The sequence below is a fragment of the Saccostrea cucullata genome, unplaced genomic scaffold (assembly GCF_032062105.1).
Source record: "Saccostrea cucullata isolate Sc308-1 unplaced genomic scaffold, CSIRO_AGI_Scuc_v1 ctg133, whole genome shotgun sequence".
NCBI lineage: Eukaryota > Metazoa > Mollusca > Bivalvia > Ostreida > Ostreidae > Saccostrea > Saccostrea cuccullata.
This window is the reverse complement of record NW_026935574.1, coordinates 444907-464662: the sequence shown is the minus strand read 5'-3', so window position 1 is coordinate 464662 and position 19756 is coordinate 444907. Positions and strand designations below refer to the sequence as shown.

Sequence of the window (19756 nt, the reverse complement as noted above, 5' to 3'; positions counted from 1 at the left end):
CTGAGGCTTTAAATAATGTATCTGCTATTACCCTTTTGACATTGTTATACAGGATCATTGAAAAAAAAAAGGGGGGGGCAGAATAAAAAAATTGACAATATATGAAAAATCTTTGATAAGCAAATTATATTTTTCAGGATTATCTGATTATACTTTTTAACAAAGGTTTCGCTCTGTATAAATTGGCACATAAAATGGATATGTTATCTTATTTTATAAGTTGTAGAGAGAATTTCATGGAATTAACAGGTTTTGGTTTGCATAACTTGCCTAATAAGTAGCGAATGCAAATGAGATGTCAATTTCTGTAAAATATTTTTTCCAGTGATTTCTCTAGTATGTTATTCTCAATGGTTGAATTTAGATACAAAGCAATATTAATATAAAAGGAGTACAACTGTTTTAATAAAATGATGCCTAATAAACGAAGCAAGCTTATTTTTAGGTAACACTTCCTAAAAAGCTCTTTATTTTGATAACAACATATAAATAATACATTTCACACGAACAATGTATGCTGAGTATATGACAACTGTCAAAATGTTTAAAAAATGTTTATATTCATTAGACAACAAAAATAACAAATTAAGTACACATGTGTAGCATATAGAGAGAAAAAATCATGATCATGGGTCCTCCTCACACCTTAACTTATGTTCCACTTATTCAGCATTAAACCGGCATATCCACCATTGAAAAATAGACAGGTCCAGTAGTTAGGCAAGTATCAAAATCTGACACTGTAGCACATCAATGTTTTTTTTTTAATCTGTTATCGGAACTGGTAGACAGGTATGGAATGGTCAGGCACATGAGACAAATTCAGGGACTGAAACCTGGAATTTAAACAGTAGATTTTTTCAATATGTCTAAAAAGAATCTGTGAGACAGTGCTCACTAGTAATACATCCAATCTGATGTGAATATACATAAGTTCTGTTAAAGAAATATTGCACTCTAGTGTGGTAAAATTTCAATTATCTTTCTTCGGTAGTTGCTGAGAAAAGTGTGACAGAAATTTGGGATGGATAAACACAAGCATCTGTGACTATAAGACAATTTTTCCATTTCAATAATGTTCCATATTTCCTTTAACTTTCAGTTTGCTATCTATCAATCAAATTCAATGTACAGTGTTAAATGCTCCTCACCATTCTGAGGTCCGGTGGTAGTAATAACCTTCTATGGTGGTGGTTGATTTCTGGAAGCAGATGTAGTAAAACCCAGCAAAGGAGGCACCATTTATGTTCTTTATGGTGTGATCTGGTACAAGAAAATGTTCCTAAAAACAAGAAATTGTTAAAATAATCATTTTAGGTTTATTAAAAAATTGTCCTCTTTAAAAAGTGAATTGTAAATTTATAAACTAACATAATACACACCATCACCAAAAAAATCAAGAAATTTAATATCAATCTGTTTCAGTTTCATTTATATGCCCCCATAATTGAAGATTCTGGGATATATAGATTTGCCCTGTCCATCCATTTGTCAGTTTATCTGTCTGTCTGCAAAAACTTCAACATTGCCCAAAACTTCTTACTAGTTGAAGCTATGGCTCTTCTATTTTCAAATGTGTATCCATTGTGACAAAGCCTTTCCTTGGATACCACAATAAATGAACTCTTGACCTAGACCTTGGAGTTTGACCCAATTTTGCAAGAATTACCAACTTAAACCTTTGCCATAACTTTTGAGCAGTTGTTGATGAGGCTTTCCTGTGTTGCATGTGTTTTCATTCTATTAATAAGACCTTTCCACAGCTTTTTATTGGTTAGTCCTTTCTTTGGGTAACATTTTTCAAGACCTTGGAGTTTGACTTGTATATGAGAAAGTTCAATCTTTGTCAAAAGATGTCATACAGAGTCATCAGTGTTTTGTCTGTTCCTACATCTTAATTAGATGCATATTCAAAGCAATATTTTGGGGAGTCCTTATCTTTCTGAAACAATGACACTTCTCTCAAAGAGGCACTGAACAAAAGGATCCCTATGTGTTTACAATGTTATGTTGAATTGATACCCATGTGTTTAAAATGTGATGTCCTTACCTTCCACCTCATAAACACAAAGTCTGCATTAGTCAGGTTATCATAGTCAAAGCTGTCAGAATTAAAGGTTTTAGCAAACTGGAAAAAAGACAAAAACTTTCCCTGGAAAAGAAAAAATAAATTGAATTCATTTATGAAAACAATATGTACCACTGTCTTAACCTCAATATAATTTGTAGGTATATTTTATAGCAAAAGATTTAAAAAAGACTAAATTTTGTTCTTAGAGCTATTTTTATTAATACACTGAACACTTATGATGAATAACATGCATTTCTATTGGTCATGTTTGTGAATAAACTTATTATATTTTTTGGTCCCAATACTTTATAATTGACTTTCATATACATGTGTACCGATCATTCAATAATCCAAGTGTGCTGATCATTAAATAATTCATTAACAAGTACATGTGTACCCAGTGTTTTCTATCAACATCCTCGTCTGCCTCCCATTTTCTTGTCAGAAACGGATGCTTTTTGCTGATAATTTCACCATCGAAAAATGTTGTCAATGTTGGATATTCCTCGGTTAGACCTTTGATCTTTAGGTATCCACACAGATAAGAATTCTCTAAATCCACATTCTGAAAAAAAAGAAGTGTTTTTTGAATTACTATCTTCATCACTCCCTCATATCAGGGACACAGAGTACTTGGACAAAGATGAGTTTGCAATATGATGAAAAGTTGAGAGGAATACATGTATTAATTCTCTCATAAACATGATCCTTAATCTCTTTCAATTTTATATGAATTGCATAATGGCTGCATCTTGTTAGAACAAGCCCTCTACACAGTTTAATGTTAGAATACATCCCATACAGTTGCAAAGTCACAAAACTAAGCAGGTCTTCTCAAAGATTATGTTGAAGAATACAAGGGGTATCATTGAAAATAACTAATTTGAAATTAATTATAGCAAAGCTTTCAGAATTTGTATATGCCTTTCAATTAAACATTTAAAATCATCCAAATAAAGACTAAACTTTTCTAAACTTTTTTTCTCCTTTCCATTATATATCAAACAAGCCATGTTGGCATTTGAACTCTCTGGATTGTTTACAGTAAATGTTACTGATCGAGTTAGAGTTATCATTGCCAATATATGGAACAAATTCTTCAACATGCTCTGAAGGACCAAATCATTTTAAAGATTGAACGTTTTAATCTACCCTTGTGATTTTTTTCTTTATAAAAATATGATGAAAAAAACTGTTTTTTCTAAACAGTCCTACTGTGGAATAGTTTTTGTGTCATTTACCAATGGTGAAATAGTCATCAAACTATTCTGTTTCTCTCACTTTTCATTTCGGAACTCCTCTGGTTTTATCCAGATTGTTAACACAAGTAAAGTCCGCTTGGGTATAATACAACATCTATTTACTGACTATTTGGACAATAGCCAGTTTATCATCACCCTAGATTGCAACTATTTCTTTGTCGCGCCTCAGGAAATATTTGCTGTCTTGGGGGATGATTTAAGGAATCACTGTCTAGTTAGTATAGTATGCCAGGGACATCAACGATAGTGGGAAACATGGGATAATTTATGCATAACGGGCCCATAATGCAAATTATCCCATGTTTCCGGGTTCCCACTATTGTTGATGTCCCTGGCATACTATACTTAGTCTAACTAGACAGTGATTCCTTATATTTGCATTTCATTGTGAAATAAAATTGTAGATTTAGATTATAAAAATGTAGACATAGATTTAAATTACACGTGGACTCCTATGGCAATTTCAATAGTCCTCCGCCACTGATGTCAAACACAAAGGCAGCCGCACAAGATTTACATGCATATTTGGCCTCCTTAGCGTCAGACAGTCAGAGACAGATGCGCACAAGAATTGCATGCATATTAGGCCTCCCTAGCTCCTGACCTATCAACCTGCCTAATTTACATTCCGGTAGAATTATCCAGAAATCAACTCCTCTAACTTTCAAAGAGTTATCACAGAGAAAAAAATTTAGAAATGGAAATATAAACTTCCTAATGCTATTGTCCTCAGAGCCAGTAAATAGGTGTATACTATTATATGTAGAGTCAGAGTGATTTTTGAAGATGACTACGACCAAAACATTTGCCAGACTGAGACGCTCTGTCAGAGAGTGGTGAACAAAGTTTTGTGCACATACATCAACATGGAAAGCAACATATTGCAAACTCTTCCATTGTCATTTACCATTATAAAGTAAAAGACATTAGGTTCAAATTAAAAAAGGCAGTTCCGTTTTTTTTATGTTTTAGCAATTTAAGGTAATAAACTATATTTACCATTATATATCTAAAAATATGTATAATAGGTCCCTGGTTTCATTTTACCTGCAGAATAACTTCGACGTCATAGCAGTTGCCTTTGCTTTTCTGATGCCCCTGGAATCTGGATCCGTTATACAGGAGGGTGGTGGTAACACCAGGCTGCTTGGAATTAGCCGGAGGTGGGGGATCAAGCTTTACCGGCATATTTAAACAGTTTACCTCCAACTATGATCCTCTCCTCAAATCCGAAGCCATCCAACCGGAAGTCGGATAAATACAACAGTAAACATGATTGGACAAAAAGTTTAAGCTACAGCCAATGAAAAACGTTTTCAATTAACACGTTCGGAAAAGGTGTAAAGATGGCTGCGCCCATGAACACATGTAAATCATTTTATAAAATATTATCCAATTTTCACAAATCAAAGGCAAATAGATTCATTTTATTACGGAATTACAAATCTGGAGGTGAGATGGTATTTATAACTATTGTTGGAAATCATATTTCATAATATTTCATACTAGTACTACTAAGTTATCATAAGCATATTTCGGTAAAGGCTTTGTTTTGAATTCAAGATATGTAGTGATTGGGTAGGCAAAAGGTCAATGGGACTATGGCGCAACTGTCAACATTTTAAATACGCCATTTAGAAAATGAATGGGCCATCAATATAATCTGAGGGACCGTTTTTACAAATAACAAAATGACAAACAAATATAAAATAAAAAAGAAAACACATTTTTAAGTATAAAACGAATCTAATGTTTAACGTGCAATGCAGCAAATTTAAAGGAACCTGCAGAGAATATAATTTACCCTTATTTTGTGTTAAAGTATGTCAAAATTTGGATTGAGGGATGAGCACCACCGTACCCTACAAATGAATGTAGTTAAGTACCTAATCTAGGTGCTTCTTTAAACCGGAAGCAGTTTTTGACAGGCTTCCACCAGTGAGATTTGTTGTTTTAAATTGACTGCATTTAAAATGAAAGTAAAACAAGTAAGAAAGTTGTACATGTGTTGTACGCAAAATGTTTCCAAATAAGATCGCTAAAAAATTGAATGTGCAACTGGCACCGACATTGATTGATTTAATGAGCAATTTTTCACTTTAACGCGACTATGGTGCATGGTGCAAGCCCTTCCCAACCACTGAACATGTACCACTGGCACTGACATTGATTGATTTAATGAGCAATTTTTCACTTTAACGCGACTATGGTGCATGGTGCAAGCCCTTCCCAACCACTGAACATGTACCAAAGTTTTTTGTGCGTTTGCTGTTTAACTTTCTTCTCGAGAACTTTTCACTCATATGGAGATGCCAAAACTTCCTGGTGGAGGTGAGGGCAGCAAATTTAGACTTTTACTCGGTATTCAGGGCCATTTAGCAGTGAGGATTCTTTTCTAGCCAACTCCTCCTGCAACACAATACCTGTTTATATGGTCTTTTCCGAAGAACTCATTACTCCACATCCCACAGTTGGGATTTGAACCTCTGAAGATCATTTGACAACTACTTAATCATGTCCCTAGAGTCATTTTATGCTCTTACATAAACCACTGACTATGCCATGCGGGCAACACTTTTGCAAATAAAGCAAAGAAAAAGTAACATATTTATATATAACCTTGAAAGGAATTTTATATACATGTGTTTAAGAGTTAAAAACAGAGCCTACAAGGCAAGGTTTTTATTTGCCAGCAAAATCCTGAAACTGTCAGTCTCAAGATTTTGTTGGCAAATAAAAACCAAAGGGGTATATTTTCATATGATTCCACCAACCAGGGTAAGGGAATAATTTCTATTCTGCTGTAGCAAATTCTTAAATATCTATGTAGATAAATTCAGAAGCTGGTTTTGTATGTCATTGTGTCTCGGGATGTCACAATAGAATGCTATGATATCCTCGTTTTTGAGTTTTTCATTTGACTCTTAAAGATACTGTAAACATACTTTTTCCATGGGGTCATAATTCCACAGAATCACTATTTCTGTTTAATCCATGGGTAGAAAATTACGCAGATTTTTTAGACTCTAACTATAAGCCTTATATGCGTTTTAAGTACAATAGGACAAATTTCCGTTGAAAATTTGTGACAGCATACATAGCGTAAATTAATACTACACGTAAAAAAATACTTCTACAGTAAGAAAAAGTATGATGTACAGTAAACGTATTACATTTGGCTGTGTATTCTTTTTAGTGCTTTTGGTGGAGTGAAACTTCCGCTAATTCAAGTGCAACGCTAATTGTCTTGCACATATACACATAAATAGGAACACTGAGAAATGTGCTAAATCAAATCTACGCTAACTTGTTCAAAAATCAATTTCCGCGAAATATCGTACACGCTAAATATAATACATTAACAGTAATTGGATCCAAATCTAAAATAAATTTTTCCCCACCAATTTTCATCACAATCATGAGATATTTCTGTCATTTTTCTAGTCATGCTAGTGAAGGCATCAAATTAGAGAAAAATATGTAAACACATCAATTATTTGTTCATGATGTTTGTGATTTATTGGAGATGTAAAGGAGAGGAGAAAAATGCAGCGGATTAGACCGGGATTCAAATCTGGGCCCCCTGAATCTCTGGTCAGGGGCTCTACCATCTGAGCTATCTGGCCGCCGTGATTGAACCATGCTAACCACCACATTTCTCCCTCCTTAAAGGTCTTTGACCCTCGAAAGATCCCAACCCAGGCTCATCCCAGGCAGGCCTATCACCTGTCAATTCCAGGGCATGGCATGGCACCAAATGTAACGGGAAGGAGAAAAATGCAGTGGAGTAGACCAGGATTCAAACCCAGTCCCCCTGAATCTCCGGTCAGGGGCTCTACCGACTGAGCTATCTGGCCACCAGCGATTGATACTGGCTGACAGCCACAGAGAATAATGGTCGCATCATCTCTTTAACTGTTGCAATAACTGTAGTAGAATTACATTTAAACAATCTACAATACTACCAAAGTTCATTCCGAAATTTTGTATAATTCCAGAGATTTGCTGAAATCCATTTCAAAATCTTAAGTAATATTTACTCATGCAGTCCAGTTTATTTGAATGTAGTGTCTAACTTATTAACTCTTCACAATTGTAATATTGTAATATTAAGGGAATAAAAATTAAAAAGAACAAAACACATGTACACATACTGGTAAGACATAATCCTTGTAATGTCGTAATATACTGATGTATAATTATAAAAGTGTTGTAATTTTGTTTTTATCTTTATATAAATCTTTATTATTGAAGGATTCTGTCATTTTATGTGTTTTTCTCAGTTTATTCTTTAAAATTTTATTGCAAAAATGTATAATGATTTAAATGATTTTTTTTTAGAATTGAAGAAATTCTTTAAGAATGCCACAATTGTACAGAATCAAGGTATCGAAAATCTATATAAATCAAATACTCAAATTTCATTTATAATACAATTTATTGAAAGGGTCCAATGTACATATTTTATGATTTTTTAACTGCCCTTATATATGAAAAATGAAGTAAACAAAACATATTTTATATACTCATCCAAGTTTTCATTTATCATGTTTATGTTAAGCTGAAATTATAAAATCAGAAAGATTTGTTCTCATTCTGTTTTAAAACTTTTTATTATTTTTTTTTAGGATGGTTTGAGGTAAATTTGGATCAAAGGAAATTACGCACCCCCTCAGGAAACCTATTTCAGGTCCCCAGTGAGCCCTTGGCCTTAGCAATCGCAACTGAATGGAACTCACAGAAAGACACAATCAAACGGCAATCCATGCACTTGGTAAAAAAAATATATGAGTAGTGTTTGTGAGAGAGAGCATTTCTCCACTTGATTGTGAAGGTTTTGATGAAATTTCATGCGAAGTTATGCTTATCCTTTCATTTCATTCAGATTAATTAAAATTAAATTTTTTGATCCAGTCATTGGCAACTTTCTTAATAGTCATCTACGTGAGCAAATAAAAGGATCTGATTTTAATCAGATGGAATACATGTACCAGGGTATATGTAATGAGCTCAAGGCTTTAGTTTTATGGTGTAGGACTCTCCTATGCATATCTTTAATAGTGGATCATTTCTACCTCTGAAATTGAGACAGGAAATATTGCTGCTGCACCTCAGATGGTTTGGGAGTTTCCTTTTGTTGTAGTTTGTTATCATTACAGACTACCCTTAGTAATACCGTACTGGACAACCCCATGCACAGATCACGGGAGGACATCATTAGAGGAGTACTTCACTTTCTAGAGACAGACACAATATTGTAAGTAAGAAGGCAGAAAATCTATGCTATTATCAAATCTTATTTTTGGAAATACAATGTGCAAGTACTAAATTATTTCAAGCAACTTAATCCTTTGATGGAACCAAGGTACTGGTATCTTATTCATCATCATAAACAAAAGTGTCAAGGCATTAATGCTAAAATTATTTTAAACCAGATACAGAACCACAGAACCCCCCGAGTTTTTAGAATTACAGACGAGGGAGTGGGATCCAGTAATGGAATGGCTGAGGGCCAGGTATTGTCTGTTGTCACTTAATAACTATTCTCATGAGACAACATGTATTTAAGATTGGTATTTGAGATATAGTGTTTAAGCCATAGAAGTTTATCTGTATATTAAAGACCCAAAATTTTTTGGTGGTTACATTTTATGCTTGATTAGATAAGTGGAAAAATTCATTCATTCATTGCAAGTCATTGGGGAACTGAGGAAAACAAACAGGAACAAATGGGGGGATATCATGATAATTTTTTCTGTTTTAAAATACTGTATTATGAATTACAGTGTTTGTGAAATGTTTTACTTGATTTTACCAGTTACCAGGTGGAGCTGGAGTCCACCACCTCATTGATGCCACCCGAGATACCACCCAACACTGTCAGTGTTATCTCACGGAAAGTCAACTCACTGAACGACTGGGCATTAGTAGGTCAGTATGTCACTGTTCAGTAACAAGTCTGGTATAACAAGTCTCGTATAAATAATGATTGTGCTTGTTACCTCTTTCAATGGTTTCATGTATTAACTTGTATATTGTGAAAACATTTGATATAAGTGTGAAGGGAAGGTCCATACAGATACAATTACAGAGATGATGAATATGTTGATTTTGACCAGAAAAAAAATTAAGTAATGTATTGATTTACCACTTTAAAATGTCTTGTTTGTTTTTATCACCAATGATTTTATTGATACCAGTGCAATTGATTCATTTTTCAGTAAGTTATAGATTTGATTTAGTGCTATCTGAATGTGGTAGATATAAACGTATAATAAACAAGACATTTAGTGATATACTTGATTTAACGGATTCTGCTTTTTGCCAAAATCGCTAAATAGAATACATCGGCAAATGTAGTTCGTTTACAGTATATTTTGCTGATGTATAAGTTATAATTTTCCACGCATTTGACATCTTGAGGTGTTGGATTGTCCTGGGTTAATGCGGCAAATGCTTTGCACCACAGTTATGTGTCAGAGGAAGTTCAGTCGTCCAAGCATAAAGTTCAATACATCTATCAATAGAAACACTGAAATGACATAAATATACCTGCCATGTTCTTAATTTTCTTATTTTTGTCCAGGATTTCAATATGGAGTGGAGAACCTTAAGTCTATCATACTTATGTTAGGGATAACAGATAAACAGTTAACAGTGGAGAAGGCGGTACAGCTCGCCAGACTGGAGACAGTCTACCAGGTAACTCGACATAAACAATACTCTTTTCTGGTAAATAAATTGTAATGCTGAACCAAATCTCTGATTCAAGTTTTCTTTATGTCCATCAGTCTGTATCATCTGTAAACTGTTCATATTTTTTATTTCGTCTCCTGGGCCAATATCAGCTAACCTTGCTACAAAGCATCCTTGGGTAAAGCTAATTCAGATTGACACAAATAATCCTTTTCAACAGGAGATAAATATGTAATTCAAAAATTGAGACATATAAAAATTTCCTCAGTAACCACTATTCCAGAGAATTCAAGGCACATAACCTTACCTGTCGAAGCTTCCTTACATATTCATCTGAAAAATTTACCTAACGTATTCAAATCTTAATTGAAAGCAAAACAGTTCCATGATTTACTGGGTAATTCAAGTTTGTTTAAGTAATAAGTTACAAAAGGGAGACAAAATTTTACAATAGATTAGAGGGAAAAGAAATCAATAAGAAGTTTTAATACATGTATGACTGCATACCGATCTACCAAAGAAAGTATGTTCAAACCATTTTCTCAGGGCTGGGGACTAAATAGAGGGGGCCACCAATCTGACATGGGAGTATAAAGTCCATTATTAAATAGATGACTCTTGGTATGTAAATTTCCCATGTAGGGTAAATTCATTTTCGATTAATTCATCAGTCATGGGGTGGAAGGGTAGAAATTTTACATATAGTTAGTTTCAATATACCATATTTTGTGGAAAAAATATTTTTGTTTGTTATTGCAAAATAAGGTCCAGAATGCACATACCGGGTACATACAAATAAGACCATTAATCTAATTTAAAATCTGGTAATAAATGTACTTACATCTCAAAGAAGACTAAGCTCCATCTACTTTACAATGGGAATTTGTGACTCTTAATTTGGCATGATCTTGACATTGAAGGAAATTTTACTTTGATTATTGCCGAGATCAAAGAAATGCCGTGGACATTATTCTCCAATAAATCACGAACATCATCACAAAATTATCAGATCAAAACACGTATCAAACCTGTGCAGTTGAAATGTACATTTGACTTAAGAATGACATACTTATTTAGACCACATTGATGTGTGCAAGTTAAACAATGTATATTGCAGAAAGTAGCTGATGAATGTAGGTTTTAAAAGCCAAGCTGGGCTGTTTCACAAACCTCCCTATGCCATATTTAAACTCTGTGATTTTAGTGATAATGTGGTAAAATAGGAAACTGATTTCGTTATAGTATATTCAAAATGATTAATTTAAATAAGCTTTAAACAGATTTATACCCGGTAATTAATAAAAGGCTCATTTTAATGCAGCGAAATCACACAAATCGTCTGCATTCTATTCACAGGTAAACAAATTTACACTCTGGTGTTAAATGGAACAGCGTTATCGCAGCATGATCGTATTTTAGACCTGCTAGCACATGTAGTAGAATAGAAATAAAGTCCTTGTTGTTGTGAATGTTGCAAAATAACCTCCTTGGTCTCGAAATGTTGTTTGAAATATAAAAGTCTCGGCTTTTATCTTTCAAACAACATTTCTCGACCTCGGAGGTTATTCTGCAACATTCACGGAAATGCGGACTTTATTTCTTAAGTATATTTTGTTATATTGCAGACAAAGACTTGGGGGAATGTGGAGTGGCATCACGACGCTGACATTTATCAGCTCCAGTGTCGCGTCGCTGCGGCGGCACTCTTTGTACACTGGTGTAGTAATGACATGGCAACGACACACAAAACAACTTACAGTGACCAAACATAGTGGGAATTTTTGTAATATTTATTCTAATAATAAAGATTTTATGGAATGTGATTAGGTCTTTTTCCTCATTGATCATCATTTGGCAAACACTTTTTTTACAACAATATTGACATAGGTATATTGCAACTTTTCTAAAATTTGTGAGTTGCTTCTTGTTTGTGGATGTGTGTGGGTTTTTTTTTTTTTGGGGGGGGGGGGGGGGGAAAAAAAGATTTTTGCAATGTGGAACATTTGCAAACACTTAAGCACAACAAAGGAAGAATTTGAATTCTGCTTTGTTATGATATAAAACCAAACATATTTTAAATTAACAATGTTTTACAACAATTAACAACAATTATCAATATTTTATTTATAACTTTTCCTTATCACAGATTTTCAGATATTAGTTAAGTACTTCACACATCTCTCATAAATACATGTACCTTTTGTACATAACAGTTATAGGCTACACTAAAGCACTGAATTTGATGTAGTCCTCTAGAACTTGTAAACAAAACTTGAAAGTCCAATATAGTCCAACAACATAATGCATGTAAAGTCCATAGATTGAAAAATACATTTCTTCCAATCACAAGGCATTTAAATCAGGCTGTCTGACTTGCTTTAGGATAAGTCTGTCTGGGAAGCTTTAGACACACACTGCCTAGTTCTGCATCACCTCGAGATTGTCCATTTCCTCCCGCAGGTGGTCAATAAGATTGTTAATTTCTGAGACGCGCATTCTGTTACGGGTGATCTCCTCATCCTGGTGAATCTGCTCGATCATGTTTTTGAGCCACTGGTTAATCCGAGTCACCATGTCATCCTCTTTATTGTCTATCTTCAGCAGGTGGACGTCGTGTGAGGAGGACACAGCATTGATGATTGTGTCTTTGTCCACAAGTAACTAAAATAATTAGACACAAGTAACTAAAATAGTCAGACAGTAACTAAAATAGTCAGGCAGTAACTTAAGTAATCAGACACAAGAAAAAATCAAAAGAGCTGCTTTTAAGGGGAAATAACTCTTGCATTTACCATAAAGAAATCTACAGAACATGAAAAATATTTGATTTGAATGAGGAGTATGAAATTACCATTTTTAAATCATCAGATATTTCATCATCCAGTTCATTTTTTATGACTTTTTCAAGAGTGACAATGGCAATTTCCATCATTTTTTCGTGGTGATTGTTTTCCAGGTCTCGGCATTGAGAAAGAAGAGCTTGGACATTCTCCACAAATGAGCCTACCATGTCCTGCATATTTCTCTCAAATTCTTTAATTACTTCCTGAAATTAATGCAATGTAAATTTATTGTATGCAATGTTTTGAGATTTTCATGTATTGTAAAACAACTTTTTTACACAAAATCTTTTTATTCACAAGTTGCCAATCGAAAACTACCATGTAATATTCAAGATTGAGATTTCTCATTTCATAAATCTTTTGAAGTCTTTTATGTAATATATGTGAAAATCTATTTTCTAGATTTCTCGTTTCATAAATCTTTTGAAGTCTTTTACTGTGCAGTAAAGATATGTGACCTGGGGCTGTTTGCAAATCCTTATTAATTTAAATATTTCTATTCACAGCCATAACACATTTTAATATTTCAGTTGTACACCCCTCAGTGAATTCCTTATTATGTGTTTGCAGTTGTGTGATTCCTACCTGCTTCTTCATCTCGGTGAACTCCTCGTTGTACTTCATCTGAATTTTATGTATATGTATTTACAGTTTATATAAGAGGATACCTACCTTCTTTTTCATCTCTGTGAACTCCTCGTACTTCATATGAATTTTATGTATATGTATTTACAGTTTATGTGCGTTGATGCTACTAATCCCATCAATTTTATGTTTGTCCCACAGCTCCTGTATTCTGTCTCACTTGTAATCAACTTGCTAACGCATCTGAATTCAAAACATCTTAGGGTCACATCACCCCAGTTCTGATTTCTTTGCATTGGTTGCCAGACATCTCCAGTGCACTAGGGATGTCACCGTGGACCTCGTTAATTTGTAGGATCATTGGAAAATTCAATCTCGTGCTCGAACCAAGTCATATGGAAATCGTCGTTTTAAACATAAAACAGTCTCCCATCAGTTATGAGACATGAACAAAATCTTAATATTTTAAAAAGTGTCACACTTTTTATCCTTGACATATAAATATTATTGAAAACTTTATGTTCCTTTCACATCTCTTTAACACATTTTAATATTTCAGTGCTCTATATGTGAGATGAAGCCCACCTTCTTCTTTATCTCGGTGAATTCCTTGTTGTACTTCATCTGGGGTTTATGTTTGTGTTTACAGTTTATGTTAACTTTTATGTGTTTGCAGTTTAATAATGTGAGGTGATTCCTACCTTCTTCTTCATCTCGGTGAACTCTTCGTTTATATAATGTACATAGTTGTGCCTATTTTCATGGGGGCTAATTTTTATGTTTTTATAATTGTTTTCATTACTTTTATAAATTTGTGTCTAATTTCAGTTCTTAATTATTATGTTTTAATTATTATGTGTTTGCGCTTTAGTTTTTTAATATATGTGATAATAATAATAATAATTTACAGTTTATGTGCGTTGATGCCTACCTTCTTCTTCATCTCGGTGAACTCCTCGATGTACTTCATCTGAATTTTATGTATATGTATTTACAGTTTATGTGCGTTGATGCCTACCTTCTTCTTCATCTCGGTGAACTCCTCATTGTACTTCATCTGAATTTTATGTATATGTATTTACAGTTTATATAAGAGGATACCTTCTTCTTCATCTCTGTGAACTCCTCATTGTACTTCATCCCGAGCCTCTTGTTGTCCTGCTTGGCCTCCTCCACACATTCCCAGAAACTCTTCACCTCCTCCTCCCGCTTCTCGTGCTCACCGATACCAAACTCAAAGATCTGCATACAGTACTGCATAAACTTCTCTTTGAAGGTACAACATGTTAAGGTCAATATGTATAAGATGTCTTTTAGATTTTACAAAAAGCGAGCAAGATTTACGCATAGAAGTTTATGTAGTGAATCTCTCAATTACTAGTATGCAAAAGTCTATAACAGATTAGTAAGTTTTCTCAATATATACATGAGAATAATAAAGGATATCTGTGGAGCTGATCCTCCAGGCCCGGCATCTCGTTCAGTTTCTGTCCCTCCTTGTCCTCAGCGTACATTTGTTCAAATAGATCTGGTCCATTCATCAGCTCTACATAGGCATTCTACAATCATACCAAAACATTAAAGATAAATGCATGCTTATTTTGCATGAAAAATCTTTGACTTAAGTACTATGCATTAATTAAGAGAAGTCAGCAGTCACCTCCCTGAACATTTACTGTGAGTCCTGCCTAATTATATTTCTCTATTCACAACCCTACCTTGTGTTTCTCCAGTTCCTGTAATCTTTTGACCTCCTCCTCTTTTTTCAGTTCTGCCTGTCTCTCATTGTGAAGCATCTCATCTCTGGAGACCTGGTATTTTTCTATTGCAGCATCCCTCTGAAAATAACATATTTATTTATTACAAGTTAATAAATTTATTTACAACTTTTCATTATCCTAATAATTACTGGTAATTAAGTTTATTTAAATGGATGTAATAAAAAAAATGTTTTTTCGTATAAAACTATAAGCCTGTTTTCTGCACATCTAGATTGAATGAATACATAATAGCGGTATATGTACCAGTAATGCAAATCACCATGTCTATATGAGAATAAGCTAGTATATTAACCCATTGTGTTTCATTTCTTACTGTAACTTTGTGTTTGGGATTGTATCATTTATACCAGTATCAGAGTTTGAAGAGCCCATTTTAAAAATATTCTACTTACTGACTGCTGATCAATAAGTCTGTAATCCAAAAATTCCAGATTTGACAAAAATGCTATCACATATTGTTTATATTCCTCTTGTTTACAGAAAGGGTTGTCTGATAAGTTTAATGTCTTCAGGTTTTTGAATCTTCTTAGGTACCTCAACTGAAAGAGAAATTCAAAAATCTGACATGAAAAATTGTATGACTATGTACATCTACGGTATTTGAAAAAATGAAGAAAATGGTAAATTTAATATCTGAAAAAAGGGCCAGTCCTTAGAAATGCTAGCTTATATGAAATTTCACAAGACTTCATTATCTTATACTTGCATGGAAATCAAAAAGTATATATTACACTGAGATGATGCAGGAGCCAGTCATACCAAGAATGATTCTTTATATCATACAGATTTCTATGTACAACCAATAGGCATCATGCATAGGTCTGTTTTATGATTTTATGATTAGCTTTAGCTGTAACCACTGCAGTGCTACTGCTTACATTTTCTAGATCTGTGAGTTGGTTTACTACTTTCGATCTGTGAGTTGGTTTACTACGTACATTTTCTAGATCTGTGAGTTGGTTTACTACGTACATTTTCTAGATCTGTGAGTTGGTTTACTACATACATTTTCTAGATCTGTGAGTTGGTTTACTACGTACATTTTCTAGATCTGTGAGTTGGTTTACTATGTACATTTTCTAGATCTGTGAGTTGGTTTACTACTTTCGATCTGTGAGTTGGTTTACTACATTTTCTACGTTCTACATTTTCTAGAACTGTGAGTTGGTTTACTACGTACATTTTCTAGATCTGTGAGTTGGTTTACTACATACGTTCTCTAGATCTGTGAGTTGGTTTACTACGTACATTTGCTAGATCTGTGAGTTGGTTTACTACATATGTTCTCTAGATCAGTGAGTTGGTTTATTACGTACATTTTCTAGATCTGTGAATTGGTTTACTACGTACGTTCTCTAGATCAGGAGTTGGTTTACTACGTACATTTTCTAGATCTGTGAGTTGCTTTACTACGTACGTTCTCTAGATCTGTGAGTTGGTTTACTACTTTCGATCTGTGAGTTGGTTTACTACGTACATTTTCTAGATCTGTGAGTTGGTTTACTACGTACATTTTCTAGATCTGTGAGTTGGTTTACTACGTACATTTTCTAGATCTGTGAGTTGGTTTACTACATACGTTCTCTAGATCAGTGAGTTGGTTTACTCCGTACATTTTCTAGATCATTGAGTTGGTTTACTACCTACATTCTCTAGATCTGTGAGTTGGTTTCTGCCCAGGGAGAGGACATGGAGGTTTAGGAGAGTGTCCATGTTGTCTATAGTGGAGATTCTGTTACTATACAGGGTTAGATCCTCCAGTTTGGTCAGGGTTTCCAGGTTATCTATACACTCTATGTTGTTGAAGGACAAGTCTGAAATACATCATAGTTATTGGTTATTATAACAGTGATCATGATATGTTACTTTCTGATGAAAAAAAAAGATATGATTATTGAAATTATTTATCTTTTAATTGTGCTGTTTATGCTTACACTTCATCTATTGAAACATAACAAACATATCGACTAATGCACTGTAAACTTACCTTAATAAACCAAACTAAGTTATATCTAATTCACTGTGAACTTAAACTTACCCAACCAAACTAAGTTGACCAAACTCTCTAATCCTTCAATTTTTTCAATAATATTATTGTCCAGCTGTAATTTGGTAAGCTTTGTGAATTCCCACAGGTTATCAATTTTCAAAATATCTGTAAAATTAATGAAAAGTCATAAAGAATTAATTAATAATAAATTCAATTCATTTTTCAAAGAACATGTTTTTATATAAACTTTTATAGGTTCTAATGATGGAAAAAGCTTACTTAGGAAATCCAGTCGCAGAGATAGAACATCACCAAAGTCGATTCCCTCTTGTTTTGCTATCTTCCCGGCTTCTTCTTTTGGTCCCTGTTCTTCTACTGCTTTCTTCAGCATTTCCTCATCTATAACAGCTGGCTCCACCGTATCATATAACCGACTCATTTTGATTCACTTTCTTTTCCGTTAAAAAGGAAATAAACTGCAATAAAAATCATCAACATTTACTGCATTGCAATGTTAAGGTCACTTACCTCCTCTAGCAACTGCCCTATCCAGGCTAGTATACATACGGTTCATATAGCCCAAAATACTACTTTATCCCAACTCTTAAAATGCTTTTTTTTTTCATCCTAAGCACATGTACCCATGTATGCATTATTAAGCCAATGACAGTTCTCCGCGCATAACGTTTCAACTTTCAGACGTGTAAATCCTTAAAGTCGTTCGAATTTCCTCATAACGTAGAGTTAAAATTCAAATTCTGCCGATCCTGCAGTTAAAACTAAGTGTAAAAAGAATCTGTAAAGTAACAAATTGCAAAAACTTACCCTTATAATATTGCTGCTTTCAAATATCAATTAAGGACTAAACAATTTCACTTAAAAGTTGCCGACACTATGTTGACAGCTTTTGATTTCTAATTGATTTAAACAAATTCAAATGCTGACAAATAAAATCAATTTTTTTGAAGAGCGGTATGTAAGTACATTCCGCACAAGACATTCAATTAATTTAAATATCAACAATATCCTTTTTTTAAATACTTTTTCTGCGGGCACTGTGCATTTCAAAAAGAAAATGTGTACAGTTGTTATGGTTATTTTCAACATCCGGTATTTGACTTCCGGGAGAAAATGATGAACTCGGATGAAATTGAGTTATTTGTTGTGAATATCTGTTTTCATGAATTGATGCCATCCTGGCTTAAATTTCCCTTCTATTTGTTAAAATTTTTAATTCTATTTTACATTCGATATTCATGTTATTACAATTTGGGAGGTTATTTTAAAAGTAATATTTTTAGCTCGCCTGAGTCGAAGGCTCAGGTTGTATGTCGCTAGTTATTGTCGCTGTAAACTTTCTCCTTCTCCAAAACGACTAAGCCAGTTTCAACCAAATATGGTAGAGTATCCATAGATGAAACGGACTGGTTAAATCTTTTTTAGTTGCAGGGTTATTTCCTTTTTTCAAAAAGAGTTAATAAAGAAATAGTGAAAATAGGGTACTTTGGCTTTCCCATCAAAACCACTGGCCTGACAGGGCCACATAAACACTACCAAAGATGAAATTTATATTACATGTATTTAATGGGGTCACTTTAGGGGCTATCAAATTTTTACAAAAGAATATAAAGGGAATTTAAACATGTTAAAAAAAATCTTTTCAAGAACAGGAAAATTTTGATTAATTATATTAAAGCTTAGCATTCTCGAATTTTGCAGATTCAATATTGTTCAAATCGTGACTCCCAGGGCTAAGGAGGGACCACAACGGGGTATCATTAAGTGAGCTCATTGCTCACAATACCTCTATTTTCATTAGCAATACGGGTATTGTTGCGAATATAGTCACTGGCTGTTGTGTTGTTATTTTCAACTTTTTACCACAAGGCTTTGGCAATATATCTACTACAATATTCACACAAAAGCATTATCAGATATATGTTTTGAAGACTGTTTAAGTTTTGTTTAAATCATAAACCTACATTGAAAAAAAATTATGGAGTGATATAAATTTTTAAGCATCGAATCTTTCTGCAGCTATGGATTATTCAGCAATTTTTGCCGTTCGGCTATGTAGTATGCAGATTTACAGGAATATTTTAAATAATTATTTTTAATGAAAAAAATGTCAATATATCTTAGAATTTGAATGTTAAATACCCGGTATACCTGAAAATAATTATGGCAAATATTTATTGGGAATTTTGTTATTGGTTGAGATCTAACTTTGAACATGATATATTCTTCTATGGTTGTCCTGATCATGGGGTCAATTAAAATATTCAAATATTTGAAACAGTACATGCACCTGTAAATAGTAGCAACAGGACATGTCTTATTTTAAAACACCATTGTATATGTGTAAGTTTTCTTGGTGTTAGGAAAACTGTACACTACTTATTCACATTATTTTTTTCTTCTTTCTTTTGTCCTTTTCCAATGCCAGTTTAATTAAAATTATATCACAGTGACCCTGAATCACCTGTCCTTGATTGGCATGAAAATAAATAATCCGACTCGTAAAAAAA

The 19756-nt window shown here is 33.6% G+C and overlaps 3 protein-coding genes across 3 annotated transcripts; 1 reads left to right on the top strand and 2 right to left on the bottom strand.

The window, feature by feature from the left end:
* Positions 1–383: 383 nt before the first annotated feature.
* On the bottom strand, positions 384–4593 carry LOC134243325 (glucose-induced degradation protein 4 homolog). Its single transcript, XM_062725586.1, has 5 exons — positions 4381–4593; positions 2469–2636; positions 2051–2152; positions 1152–1282; positions 384–836 (listed from the first exon to the last, which is right to left on the bottom strand). The coding sequence occupies exons 1-5, from the start codon at positions 4519–4521 to the stop codon at positions 773–775; spliced, it is 606 nt and encodes a 201-aa protein (XP_062581570.1). The 5' UTR covers positions 4522–4593; the 3' UTR covers positions 384–772.
* A 50-nt stretch (positions 4594–4643) lies between these two features.
* Positions 4644–11852, top strand: LOC134243323 (ATP synthase mitochondrial F1 complex assembly factor 2-like). The gene is made up of 8 exons (XM_062725585.1): positions 4644–4785; positions 7675–7719; positions 7962–8107; positions 8493–8590; positions 8769–8849; positions 9152–9264; positions 9920–10035; positions 11655–11852. Exons 1-8 carry the CDS (start codon positions 4680–4682, stop codon positions 11799–11801), a joined length of 852 nt encoding a protein of 283 aa, XP_062581569.1. The 5' UTR covers positions 4644–4679; the 3' UTR covers positions 11802–11852.
* A 281-nt stretch (positions 11853–12133) lies between these two features.
* LOC134243292 (dynein regulatory complex subunit 3-like) lies at positions 12134–18324 on the bottom strand. Its single transcript, XM_062725523.1, has 12 exons — positions 18054–18324; positions 17508–17704; positions 17277–17393; positions 16886–17052; positions 15631–15777; positions 15176–15295; positions 14904–15016; positions 14559–14733; positions 14389–14427; positions 13458–13496; positions 12881–13075; positions 12134–12690 (listed from the first exon to the last, which is right to left on the bottom strand). Exons 2-12 carry the CDS (start codon positions 17665–17667, stop codon positions 12448–12450), a joined length of 1515 nt encoding a protein of 504 aa, XP_062581507.1. The 5' UTR covers positions 17668–17704; positions 18054–18324; the 3' UTR covers positions 12134–12447.
* Between the last annotated feature and the right edge of the window lie 1432 nt (positions 18325–19756).

Bases quoted from the DNA above. Each gene is read 5' to 3' on its own strand.
- LOC134243323 (XM_062725585.1), top strand. From the start codon at position 4,680: ATGGCTGCGCCCATGAACACATGTAAATCATTTTATAAAATATTATCC. The intron at 8,850-9,151 runs GTATTGTCTGTT...TGATTTTACCAG, and splicing joins ATGGAATGGCTGAGGGCCAG to TTACCAGGTGGAGCTGGAGT. The intron at 10,036-11,654 runs GTAACTCGACAT...GTTATATTGCAG, and splicing joins GACTGGAGACAGTCTACCAG to ACAAAGACTTGGGGGAATGT.
- LOC134243325 (XM_062725586.1), bottom strand. From the start codon at position 4,521: ATGCCGGTAAAGCTTGATCCCCCACCTCCGGCTAATTCCAAGCAGCCT. The intron at 2,637-4,380 runs GTAAAATGAAAC...CTTTTTTTTCAG, and splicing joins ACGTCGAAGTTATTCTGCAG to AATGTGGATTTAGAGAATTC. The intron at 837-1,151 runs GTGAGGAGCATT...TTTAAATTCCAG, and splicing joins TACCACCGGACCTCAGAATG to GTTTCAGTCCCTGAATTTGT.
- LOC134243292 (XM_062725523.1), bottom strand. From the start codon at position 17,667: ATGAGTCGGTTATATGATACGGTGGAGCCAGCTGTTATAGATGAGGAA. The intron at 15,778-16,885 runs GTAGGTAGTAAA...TTTCTCTTTCAG, and splicing joins AACTCACAGATCTAGAGAAT to TTGAGGTACCTAAGAAGATT. The intron at 13,497-14,388 runs GTAGGCATCAAC...CATAAAATTCAG, and splicing joins TCACCGAGATGAAGAAGAAG to ATGAAGTACAACGAGGAGTT.